This window comes from Marmota monax, unplaced genomic scaffold (genome assembly GCF_021218885.2).
Source record: "Marmota monax isolate L192 unplaced genomic scaffold, Marmota_monax_Labrador192_F-V1.1 WCK01_AAM20220418_F8-fsc00196, whole genome shotgun sequence".
NCBI classification, from domain to species: Eukaryota; Metazoa; Chordata; class Mammalia; order Rodentia; family Sciuridae; genus Marmota; species Marmota monax.
The window spans coordinates 1,809,910-1,821,349 of record NW_026694390.1 but is presented as its reverse complement, the minus strand read 5'-3'; the positions used below and the strand labels follow the sequence as shown (position 1 = coordinate 1,821,349).

General features: G+C 55.8%; 1 protein-coding gene across 1 annotated transcript; it reads right to left on the bottom strand.

Annotated features, from left to right (window-relative positions):
- Window positions 1-188: 188 nt before the first annotated feature.
- Window positions 189-1,369, bottom strand: Prr7 (proline rich 7, synaptic). Its single transcript, XM_046468005.2, has 2 exons — window positions 958-1,369; window positions 189-745 (listed from the first exon to the last, which is right to left on the bottom strand). The coding sequence occupies exons 1-2, from the start codon at window positions 1,367-1,369 to the stop codon at window positions 348-350; spliced, it is 810 nt and encodes a 269-aa protein (XP_046323961.1). The 3' UTR covers window positions 189-347.
- Window positions 1,370-11,440: the final 10,071 nt, after the last annotated feature.

Sequence of the window (11,440 nt, the reverse complement as noted above, 5' to 3'; positions counted from 1 at the left end):
GCTTCCAGCGGGAGCCCTAACCCTGATCTCAAAGACAGGCTAAATGGGGTTTGAGGCCCCCCAGATGAACCAGTTTCTGGTCAGGCCAGCTTGTAGCGAAAATGCGGGATCAGGTCCCTTCCTGCGAAGGCCCCGGGCATGGCTGGTCACCAGAACCTCGGGCGCAAGCAGCGTGTGTCCCTTCCGCTTGTACCAAAGCAGATCACACACCTTTATTATCCTCAAAATGTAACAAACGGGGTAAGAAATCCCTCCCCCCCACACCCCGCAGTCCAAGGGAAGCATTTAAAAAGCCCCGCAGTCAGGCCAGGAGTCCGCCGGTGGGGCCCAGGACGCCGGGCGCCCCTCTATACGGCTGTAGTCCTCCCGAACAAGGGGATGGAGACCGGCAGGCGCCAAGCTCCGTGCTCCAGGGGCTCGCGGCTGCTGAGCTCTGAGTCGGTCCAGCTGGGGAAGACTCGGCGGCCGCGGTCGGCCTGCAGACAGAGGGCAGGGCAGGGGGCTGCGGGCCGCGGGGCACTGGGTAGGTGCAGCGCCGAGGTGTAGCCCCGGTCCAGGAAGAGCGGCTTGTAGCTAGGCGGCGGCTGCTCCTGTTTCTCCGCGCTGTCGCGGCGGCTCAGAAAGGGCGTGACGATCTTGCGGTAGAGGCCGCGCGTGTCCGTGAGCACCTCGCTGTAGGGCGGCGGCGGCTCGGCCATCAGCACCGCCTCTTCGTAACACGGTGGCTTGGACATGTCCGATTCCGCTGCGGAACGAGAAGCCGTCCGAGGTGGTGAGGCCACCGGTCCCCAGCCTCCCGCAGAAGCGTTGGCCATCCGCCCGCCCCAGCCCAACCCTCCTCCCGGGTGCGTGGGGGCTGCGGGTGGAAGCCTCGCTCCTCAGCAGGGAGTCTGCTCCTGCCGAGGTCCCGCCCACTCCTACTGCCAGCGATAGGTCCTAGCTGAAGAGTGGACTTACCTTGGCGCGGATAGCTCCAGGGCCGGGGCGGCACCGATAGGTGCGGCGGTGGCGGGTGCGGCAGCGCGTGATGGTGAGAGTGCGGGTGTGCGTGTGGCTGCGCGGGCCCGTGATGCAGCAGCGGGTGAACGTGCACGTGCGGATGCGCGTGCGCCGGCGCCTCCAGGCGGCCGCGGTGCGGTGGTGGAGGTGGCGCCAGGCCCGGGGGACTCCCAGCCATGCTGCCCTCAAGCTCCAGGGGCTCCAGCTCTAGGGCACGCAGATTCTGCTCTCGCAGTCGCTCCTCCTGGCGCCGTTTGAGGCGGCGGCGCAGGAAGCTGCAGAAGCAGCAGAGCAGGACGATGAGACCCCAGATGAGCCAGAAGCCGGCGAAGCACGTGAGGAACGTGTAGGTGCCCTGGGACATCACCATGGCGGCGGTGCGGGCGGTGGGTTCTCAACAGCTTCACTGGACACTGGGCTCCTCTGCGTGGTCCCGAGCCCGCGCCACGCTCCCAGGTGCCGCCAGCGTCACTCGGGGACCCGCGGCCGGGGGTTTCCTGCAGCGGGGCTCAAGTCGTGCGCGCGCCGGTGGGGGGCAGCTGCGGCGCCCGCTCCTTCCCATGGCGCCGGCGGAGCGGGGGCGTCCCTTACCCTGGGCCGCGAGGGACCTGCGGGGCAGGAACAGGGGGCAGTGAAGCCGCGCCAGAGCTCCCGATGACTTCCCGGCCCGCGCTCGCGTCGTCCGGGGGAAGCCTCTTCCGTGGGATCCCCCGCACTCCCCGGGGGCCCGGTGACGTCACCGTTGGCGATGACGTCACGCTTCGAGGTTTCCCCGGTAGGGTTTCCCCGGATCTGAGACCCGGCCGCCGCCGCCGAGCTCGCGTGCTGACGGACCCACGGCGGGCCAGCAGGGGGCGCGCGAAGGCCAGGCTTGGTCGCTGAGCCTACGCGAGATTCTCCGCCTAAAACCCACAGGCTAGCCCTGCTCTGAAACGCTTTCAGAGACCTATGGACTCCAGGGCGCTGAAGAGGAGTCTCGGCGCGGTCGCTTTGAGTGAACAAAGGGCGGTCCACTTCCTCCAGCCCCACAAGAAGCCCAGCCGGCGCCCAGCTTCAGCCTTGCACTCGCGGCCTCCTGATCTTCGCTCCGGCTGGTGGGTGGGTCCGACCGCCACTGTGTGCCTCTGGTCCTTCCTTTGCGCCTGACACGCGGCGCCAGGCGTGGGCCAGGCCTTCTTCCTTTCCTCTAGGCGCCTCCGCCTGCCTGCCGGATTCCAGCTCCAACTCGGCTTCCCCGCCTCCTACCCATGCGCAGCCCCACTTGGCTCTGCCACTCTATCTCCAGGCTGCCATTTCCCTTCCCCCAATTCCTTTCCTTCTCTGCAGAGGGAAGGAAAACTAGATGAGAATTGGAAGCTTGTCTTTCAGATTTACCTGGACCTGCACTTACTCCAGACTCCGCTCTAATTCCACTTCCTCTCCACAGCCAGGGCTGAGAGGGGCAACCCTGCATCCTGAGTCAGGAAGGAGCCCTGGTTTTTCGAGGGAAGAGCAGCAAGGGACTGTTGACTACTCCCATGGACCAGAAATGAGCCCTCTTGGATGCCTCATACCAGGAGCTTTAACGTACAATCTTTTGGGGTAACGAAGTATTCCACTTTACAGGTGAGGAATGAAGAAGCAATTCACTGTGTAGTGGTAGAGCCTATTTGAACACAGGCCTGGACACAAAATCCTAGCCTGAGCCGGGTGGGGGAATGCTGCTGCTTGAGTACACTGTGGGCCTCTTTCAGGACCCCAAGGACCCCCTACCCTCAGCAAGCCCAAGGCATGGGACATACACTTAGCTCTGGGGCCCACAGTCTGCCTGGGCCCCAAGCTGAGAGGATGCCAGACCACAAGCCTCCCCCCACCCCCACCCCACGGCCTGCCTTTTCCCCCAGATGGCTCCTGTCTGACTCTATGGCTGCCTTCAGCCATGTGCCACTTGGTGCCCGTGCCAGTCCTTTTCTCCTGGGCTTGCGTTCCAGAACAGACAATGGCAGGAACAATAGCTCTGCCCGCCCCCTCGACAACCCCGCCATGAGGCTGCCATGACGACGGCAGCCCAGATAAAAACACGATGCTGCCAGTCACTGGCAGTTAATTAAATCTGTTGTTCTCCTTTTCTAAGCCCTCAGGAACAGGAATGTTCTGAGGAACTGGCACTAACTAGAGGTCCCCCTGGTCCGCAGAGCAGGAACAGCTCTGGGTCAGAAAAGGCACTTTTGGGGTTGGAACTAACTGGGCTTAGCTAAATTAGGGATATCTGTCAAGAGCCAGGCCCAATTACCCAGGCCAATAGTCCCAGCTACTCAGGAGGCTGAGACAGGAGGACTGCTTGAGCCCAGGAGTTTGGGGCCAACCTAGGCAACATAGCAAGATTTTGTCTCTAAAAATAAATACATAAAAGGTATTTTTAAAAATCTTTCAAGACCATCAGGACTTGTTCCTCTCTCTTTTCATGCACAATCTTACATGATTGTCCACACCACCTCATCACTAGTGGTTATGCCCTTTTGGCAGATGAAGAGGCAGGCTTAGAGAGGGAGATGACTTATCCCAGTTCACACAGCTAAATTAAGCTAAAATTAAGCCTATGTCTAATTCAAACTGTGTCCAAATACTGTGCCTATGTGATGAGTGAGGTATAAATGAAAAGCCCAGTACTTGTGAGCGGTCAATACAGCAGGACTTGGCAGCTGCAGGGGCATTGGGCACTCTGACCAGTTAGTAGCCAAAATGTGCATTCCTGTTCCTTCCCACCAAGGCCCTGGAGCACATGTCTACCAGCCACAGCAGCCATGGAAAAGCGAAGGGAAGTGAAGGGAAGGCTACAGGATGGAGAGATGGGATGTTGGCCTCAGACTTTACAGGGAATGAAAAACAGGGACTGTACCCTGAGGGTGCTCAGCTCAGCAGGCTGTGCATTAGACTACACCAGGGCAGGCCACACTCCAAATCTGCTAGGTGCCACTGCCACCCCTTAGCCAGGAGGTAAGAATCATTGCTGCGTTTTACAGATGAGGCAGCTGTGGGTCAGGGGAAGCCTCCTGCTTGAGGTCTTACAGATGAGGGCCCTCTGACCCTAGTCTGGCTCCAGTGCCCAGTTTGAAGGATGGGGATTTGACGCCTTTTCCTCCCTGAGGGTATAGTCAGCCCAAAGGGCTGCAATCCAGCCTAAAGCCTCCCTCCTAGGAAGACTCAGCACATAATCATCTAGTCCATAATATGTATTCAGTATGTACAACTGAGAGATTCATTCAGACCTGAAAAGGCTCTACTGACCTGACCAAAGTTCTTGAAGCCTCCCCCAAAGGCTTTACCACTCCATGCCTCTGTGCAAGCTCTTGCCCTTGTCTGGGGAGCCCTTCAAATTCAGAGCCAGCCTCTTGCCCTCAGCCACTCCTTTGCCTCACCCCTTCAGACTGTTAAAAGCAAACACCTGCCTCTTGTCCAATTCTGCTGTTAGGAGCCCCGCGCTTCAGATGAACTGATTCTTAAGTCTGCCATCTTTGTTTTCTGTTTTTTTTTTTTTTTTTTCCCTCACATTCTTGCAGGTTATTTGAACATTCTTTAGGATTCCATCTTGATTTATGTGTAGTGTTTTGGGGTGTATAGTTTTGTACAGTTTTCTTAGGCCACACTTACTGGAACCAAAGTAGGGGGACAAAAGCGAGATCTCAGTGTTACCTAACACCCATGCTGACTCAGTTTCTTCATCAATGATTACAGTAAAAACTGAGCTAATCCACGCCAAGGGTGTGGAGATGAACAAAACCCTTAGTCCTGATGATGGCAGCTTCTGACCTGGGGATGCAGAGATGTGCGTCTCTAAGGTGCTGCCTGCCTGGGGGCTGCACAAAGAGCTCACAGTCCTAGGAAGTAGATTAGCATTCTCTCCATTTGACAGATGAGAACACTTGGTTCAAAGAGGTTAAATAACATCCAAGGACCACAGATCTCATATTCTAGAACCTGGCTACATGGCTGCATGAAAAACCCTGGCCCCTCAACTTTAGACTCCAAAGATCTGCTACTGGGTCCTTTATTTCAGCAATGGGCCCACCCTTCACTCCAGATACGAAAGCCTGTTGTTCCTATTCTCGGGGTAGTATCCACACCCTTTGGTCCTCTTGCCAGTACCCTGGCCAGGTCACTATTACGTTTTACCATTGCACCATCATGCCGGACCCCTGCCCAGTCAACCAGTTCTCCACATTGCCTATTTTCCCTAGGCTCTCTCCTTTCTGAACCCTCCAATGCTTTCCCACCATCTCAGGAGACAATCCTGGCCTTAACATGCTTCTAATTGGTGTCTCTCAAACTTGAACAAGCATCCTAACCACTGGAAGGCTGGGCTCCACTCACAGCATTTGATTCAGTAGGTCTGGGTGGGACCTCAGAGTTTGCATTTCTAACAGATTCCCAACAGATGCTGAGCCAGTGTTGCTAATCCCAAGGAGCATCCTGGGACCCAGATCAGAGCCTTCAGGATGAGCCCCTGCAAGGTTGCTTGGGCTCTGGTCATTCTTTTCTGGATAAGTCATCCCTGAGCCACCTCACCCCAACAGCTGGAAGATAATGAAGCCCAGTGACCAGAAAGTTCTGGAGTAGTTTGTGTCCAACACCAGAGGCTTCATTTGTTTTGATCAACTGGCACATGGTAGCTCAAAAGCCACTTCTTGAAGGAATGACTAGAGGTGTCCAGTTACCTGTTTGGTCTTTTAGCTGTAGGACAGTGACACCTCAGGAGCTGGGTCTGCATCCAATTCATTCCTGGGAAATGTCGGTCATTCACCAAAATGTCACTGAGAAAGAAGCCATCACCCAGCCTCAGCCCTCGCAGGGTGGGTTATAAGCAAACCAAGCGCTCATATATCTATGAATAAAAGGAAAAGATGACATGGAGGCACGCACCAAGGGCTCTGGAGCAGAGAGGAAGTCCCGGGCAGCAGGGGCTCTGGGTGACGAGGTGGAGTCCTCGACATGAGGCCCAGAGACAGGAGGGAGGAGGAGGGTGTGGTGTGAGGCGCTGAGGGCAGGTGGAGGAGGAAGGTGACTGTCACCGTGTCTTACATGCCTTGCACATGCCATCAGCCTCTACAGTCGTGATCTCACTAACATTCAGGAGGTGGCTGTTTTCACCTCGCTCTACAGTCAAGGATGTAAGTGCAACAAGGAGCTAGGTCCCACTCAGGCCACAGAGTCAGGTGTTCGTGAAGCTATAGCAATCGCAAAGCCCATTCTCATGGCAGGAAGGGCATTTCCGAGAGGCACTGGTAACATTTTACACCTCTCCCACACGAGGACAGATCAATTGAGGTCACAGAGGGATGGTAGAACTTGCCCAGCTCCCCAAATCAGCCAGGCATGGAGCTGGCCATTGTATCATTTCCAGCAAGGCTAAGGTACTGGCTTGGCACCCTGGCCTGCAGGTAGAATCTCTGTGAATCAACCCTGGCAGTGGGCTAGGAACCCAGGGCTTGAGAAATTGCAAACTGAAGAATAGAGACTGGGGCCCCAGTGGGCTTGTGTGTAAAAAGGCCTCATGTCCACTAGATTCAGCTCTGGCCCACTTGGGGGCTGTGAGGCAAGATACTCAAAGATCAGACTTTCCCACCAAAACCTCATTCTGGAGGCTCCCTGTGCCTCCATCCCCTCATTCAGTGAGGGAATAATTATCTTTCCTTCCAAGGGAGGCGGCCACAAGGTAGTGGGGGCAGTCTGGTGTAACACTTAGAGCAAGACGGGCAGCCCTGGGTTCAAATCCTGCTTCTGTCCTAATTGAGTCAAGTGAACCCATTCTGGCTACTCCCATCCCTAAACTTAAGTTTCTTTGCCCACAGCGTAGGGATGGTGAGACCTTCCTGACAGTGCCAAGGGATAAGCACAACTGATGAGGAAAATGAAAATACTTCAAGACCAATGTTCACAGCTGCATGTGGCCAAACACCAGTACCTCGCAGCCAGAGAGGCTCAAATGTGGAAACCAGCCCATGGTACTACACTGTATGCAGCCTGAGGGTGTTCCAGCAAAAACTGCCCTCACTTTACCACAGACAAGAGGCCTCAGACTCATGATACTCAGCTTGGACACAACTCATGGATGTTTTGTTGATTCATAGTCTATTTTAAAAATATTCTATCAACATTTAAAAACCAGATTTTGTATGAAGGTCTAGATTTTTGGCTCATCTAGAAAAGCAGACAATCTGGTCATACCAAGTCCACACCTTACATGATGACATCAAACAAACTGAGGCCCACCTCACTCATCCTGTTGCCCCCCACCCTCTGAGCCCCTGAAAGCATTTGGGTTTACAACCTCTGAGTTAGACTGGGCACCACAGGGTCCAGCACTGCCTGGAGCCATTTTTGCTAAACTCTCCCACAGTCAGGACCATAAGCTTTGGACACGGAGCATGTGAACCAAAGACTAGATGCTCAGGGTTTTCCCAGGGGCCTGAAGCAGCCCTCACTGTTTGGACTCGGCCAGAGAAAGAAAATGGAGGGAGGGAAGAAGACAGGCTGGTAGCAGCACAATCCTATAAAGCATCTGAGGGAGCAAGAATCTGGAAGGAAGAAGGAAAAGGTGTGTCACAGCTTGAGAGACACTAGCTTTACTGGAAGAATGTGAAGGAACGACAACAACAAAATGATCCTCTGGGAGGCTCTAGGATTCTTTTCTGCCTGGGTCACCCAAGCTATGTCTAGCAGATTGAGAGGGGTTTTGCTAGCAGAGAAATCTTCAATGGAAACCTAGCTCTACCACTTACTGGCTGTATGACCTTGGGCAAGTCACTTCACCTCCCTGAGTCTCAGAGTCTCCTTCTTTAAAATGAAGATAATAAACTTACCTTGCACAATAGCTGTAAGAATTAGGAGATAATGGACACAGAGTGCTCAACACAAGTCCCACACAGAACAGGGAAAGAATGAAAAGAGACTGTAATTCCCAAGGTCCCCCTGCCTACAAGAGACTCAGGCCTGACTTCCCAAGCAGCCCCCATCTAAGGACATCTTATGCCAAGGCCCCAAATGCCCCAGATACCTGTCACCTCTGGTGACCAGGATACTTCCTTAGATGGGAAAGGAAACCCAAGCGTGGTTGTGGTCGCATAGATGCTGTATCCCAAGCTTGTGGTTGGGGTTGGTATCTGCTGAGTCAGGCCCTGAAAAGCTGATAGGGGGGCCATTTCTCTCTCCAGCTTACTACCCGTTGAGGGAAGGTTGGGAGGGGAGCCAGAGGTCATTTCCTCTGACTCAGCGGCCATTCTCCTCCCAGAGGAGTTCTTCTGGAGGACCAGGCACCTCCATGTGGCACTGGTGTCTCTGCCAGCCAACCTGATTGCCATCCAGCATAGTCGAGGCATTGTGCTCAGACAAGAAAGGGGCACTTGTGGTCCAGACAATGGGCTGGGTCGCTTCCAGTTGGCCTGGGCTTCAGCTTCCCTGGGTCAGCAATGTCCTTTCCTCTGCTCCTGCCCACTCCTCTTCCACCCCTTCCCGGAGAATGGTGGCTAGGAACACTGAGCAGAGACCCACAGTCAATTCATAGGCAGTTTGGCACATGCCCTGGCCATAAGGAGGAGGAGGGATGGCAGCTTCTTTCCTCTCTCCTGATAAGGAACATCACCTCTGGGGAACACAACACCGGGGCAGGCCACCGTCGCGAGGGAACCAGAGAAGACCTAGGTGCTGGAGTAGGGGTTACTGAGACCCCTAACCCAGCCTCCATGCCTCCACCTCCCACGGCAGGCCCACGGTCTGGGCCGCCTCCACGTTTGCAGCCACCCTAGGAGCCCTGCTGCGACGACTGCAGCCACGTGGGAACCAGCTCGTGCCCACGGAGCCTTTCGCCCCCCACCCCCACCCTCGACGGGCGGTGGAGGCAGGCACACCCAGACCCGCCAGAAGGGCCACGTTCCCCTCACCGCGCACCCGCTCTCCCTCCCCAGCGCCGGGGGCTGTGGCCCCGCGTGGGGTGGGGAAGGGGGGAGGGGGCGTCGCTACCCCGCAGTCGCGTTGCCGGGGAGCGCAACCCCGTTACTGTGGCAACGGTTTCCAAGCGAACTGGTGGCGGCTCGCGCCCCGCTCAGGCTCCCTCGCTCACTGGCGCTCTCCCTCCCTTCCTCCCTCCAGTGCTGGCTGGGGGAGGGTCTGCCCACGGCCCCGGGCCCGGGTCCTGGGCGGCGACCCGGGCCAGGGCTTAGAGCCGCCCTCGGGGAGGGGCTCATCCCTGGGACAATCTTCCGCCCGCGCTCCGAGCCCGCCCGGCCCGCAGCCGCCGCGGTACTCACGGGCCCAAGCATCTTCTTCGAGCTCGTTCTTCTGCTTTGGAGCGAGCGGCCCAGAGGACAGAGCCCCCGGCCTGGGGGAGGCGGCAGCGGAGACGGCCCGGGGGAGCAGACAGTGGCAGTGAAAGCGGCTCCCAGCGCAGGGCTGGAGGCGCGGGGCGCGCGCACGGGCGCGTACACGGCGCGTGCCGAGTCTGGCGTGCGCGCGCGCGGCAGCCAGCAGAGGGCCCCCCGCCCCCCGCCGCCGAGGAGGCAGCCAGGAGAGGGTAGGGGCTGGGAAGGACGCGGTTTCCACCTGCCGCGCCTAGAATCAGAGCCCTGGGGCACTGGACTCACACCCCCGAGGGCATCCTGCACAGAGCATGCACGTGCCACCCAGTTCCTAGCAACAGGCTGCCCCGCTGGACACGGCAGCAGACCCAAAGCACATATGGGTCGCACACGGTGGATGTTCAACCAATCAGCTGAGGTCAGGAACCCCAACACGCACACAGCTCAACCTGGACAGCACACACACGTGCAAGTCCTGGCCACATGATGACAGGCGCTGCACACATGCCCCTCGGGCAGGGGTTCGAGCAGTGTGGCTCCCTCTCCACTCATTACACACCTGAGATGTCCCCAGCAGGGCACATCACCAATTGCCTGCTACGAAGAAACAGAGGGGAGGGACAAGTGCTGAGTCTATAGCCTTGGCCCCATGAGAAAGAGATGATCCTAGGGCCCCACCCTGAGGTGGCCTGATAGAGGCTACTATGAATCTGGGTGCCCTGGCCTTTTAACCTAGTTCTGTTTCTACTCCAGCTTCTCTATGACAGTTAGGGTGGTCTACCAAAAGAACTCTTCATCACCATATCAGTTGGGAGTTGAGGTTTCAAGGGACAGGACTCTAAAATATAGGCTTGAGCCCACAGGGTCTGTGTCATGTAACTGGAAATGAGAATCAAGGGCTAGATTCTCCATTTGGTCGCGATTGATTCCAGTTGTTTCAGTAACAGCATCGGGCATGTATTTGTTTCTTGCCATCTACTTTCTCCTGTTTGCATCATCCTAGGACAAGTTGTCCCCAAGTAGTCGGGAGACCTCCAAGGCTTATATCCTGCTATTCATCCCCACAGGAAAGAGAACTCCCTTTCTTTCCCAATAGTTCTAGCAAAAAACAAACAAGCAAACCAAAAACACCACAATGATTCTTTTTTGGATTCGTTTGGCCAAGTGTGCAGCAGTGAACCAATCCAGGAGTACATGCCTTGGGGGAAGGGATGTATTCCAAGTGGCTACCCAGTTTCTGTTCCTTTTTCTTTGAATATGAACACCTAGATTCCATTGGAGGAAGTCATTGCCCAATCACTTTGGGTACCAACATGGTGGACACCTCTGAACCCAAGTACTCTGCTCCCCCTTTGAACATTGAGCACGTTTCTAGCCTGGCTATTGGGACTCCTTGGGCTGAGTCTGGTTCAATGATGCCAAAGCACAAATGGCTTAGCATCTTGTTTCTGGTAGTCATGCCTTATAAGTGTTTCTTGCCATCTACTTTCCTGATGAGAAGGGAGTCTGCAACTAATACCTCTGGCCCTTCTTGTCTGAGCTCCCCTATGTCCTTTAACATCAAGTTATCTGGAAGACAGTGCCATTCCTCCCCAGGTCACACATACTAGGTATGTCTAGTGTACCTATATGCAAAGAGTGCAAGCCCAGCACCATCTAAGCCACACAGAATGAGAAGGGGCTCCTCAAGGGAAACTTGGGGTGCTTCTATAGCTACTGGGACAAACCAACACAACCAGTCAAAACCCTTCAGGGATTCCCTCACCTGCTAGATGAGGCCCCACATCCTTAACATGTCTTTCAAAGCTAGAGAGATTTGAAAGCATTGACCTCAGCTGCAGCCACTTCTTTTTTTCCACCCTGCCCCATGCTCAGCCATTCTAAACCACTAGCAGCCCTAAGACCATCAATATGGTCCTGTGTCCTGGACAGTACCAACTCTGACATCTTCGAGGCCAAAGGGCTTTCCCTGCTTGGTGTTGCCCCCCAGCCCCAGCCCTCTCTGTTGCAGTGCTGATCACACTAGGTGTCACTGTGTCTGCCTGCCTACCAGACTGAGCTCCAAGCTGGCAGGGACCTCATTTCCATCTGGGTCCCCAGTTCCCACAGTA

Coding starts and splice junctions, on each gene's coding strand:
- Prr7 (XM_046468005.2), bottom strand. CDS start 1,369: ATGGTGATGTCCCAGGGCACCTACACGTTCCTCACGTGCTTCGCCGGC. Junction 746..957: donor CTGGAGCTATCCGCGCCAAG/GTAAGTCCACTC, acceptor CTCGTTCCGCAG/CGGAATCGGACATGTCCAAG.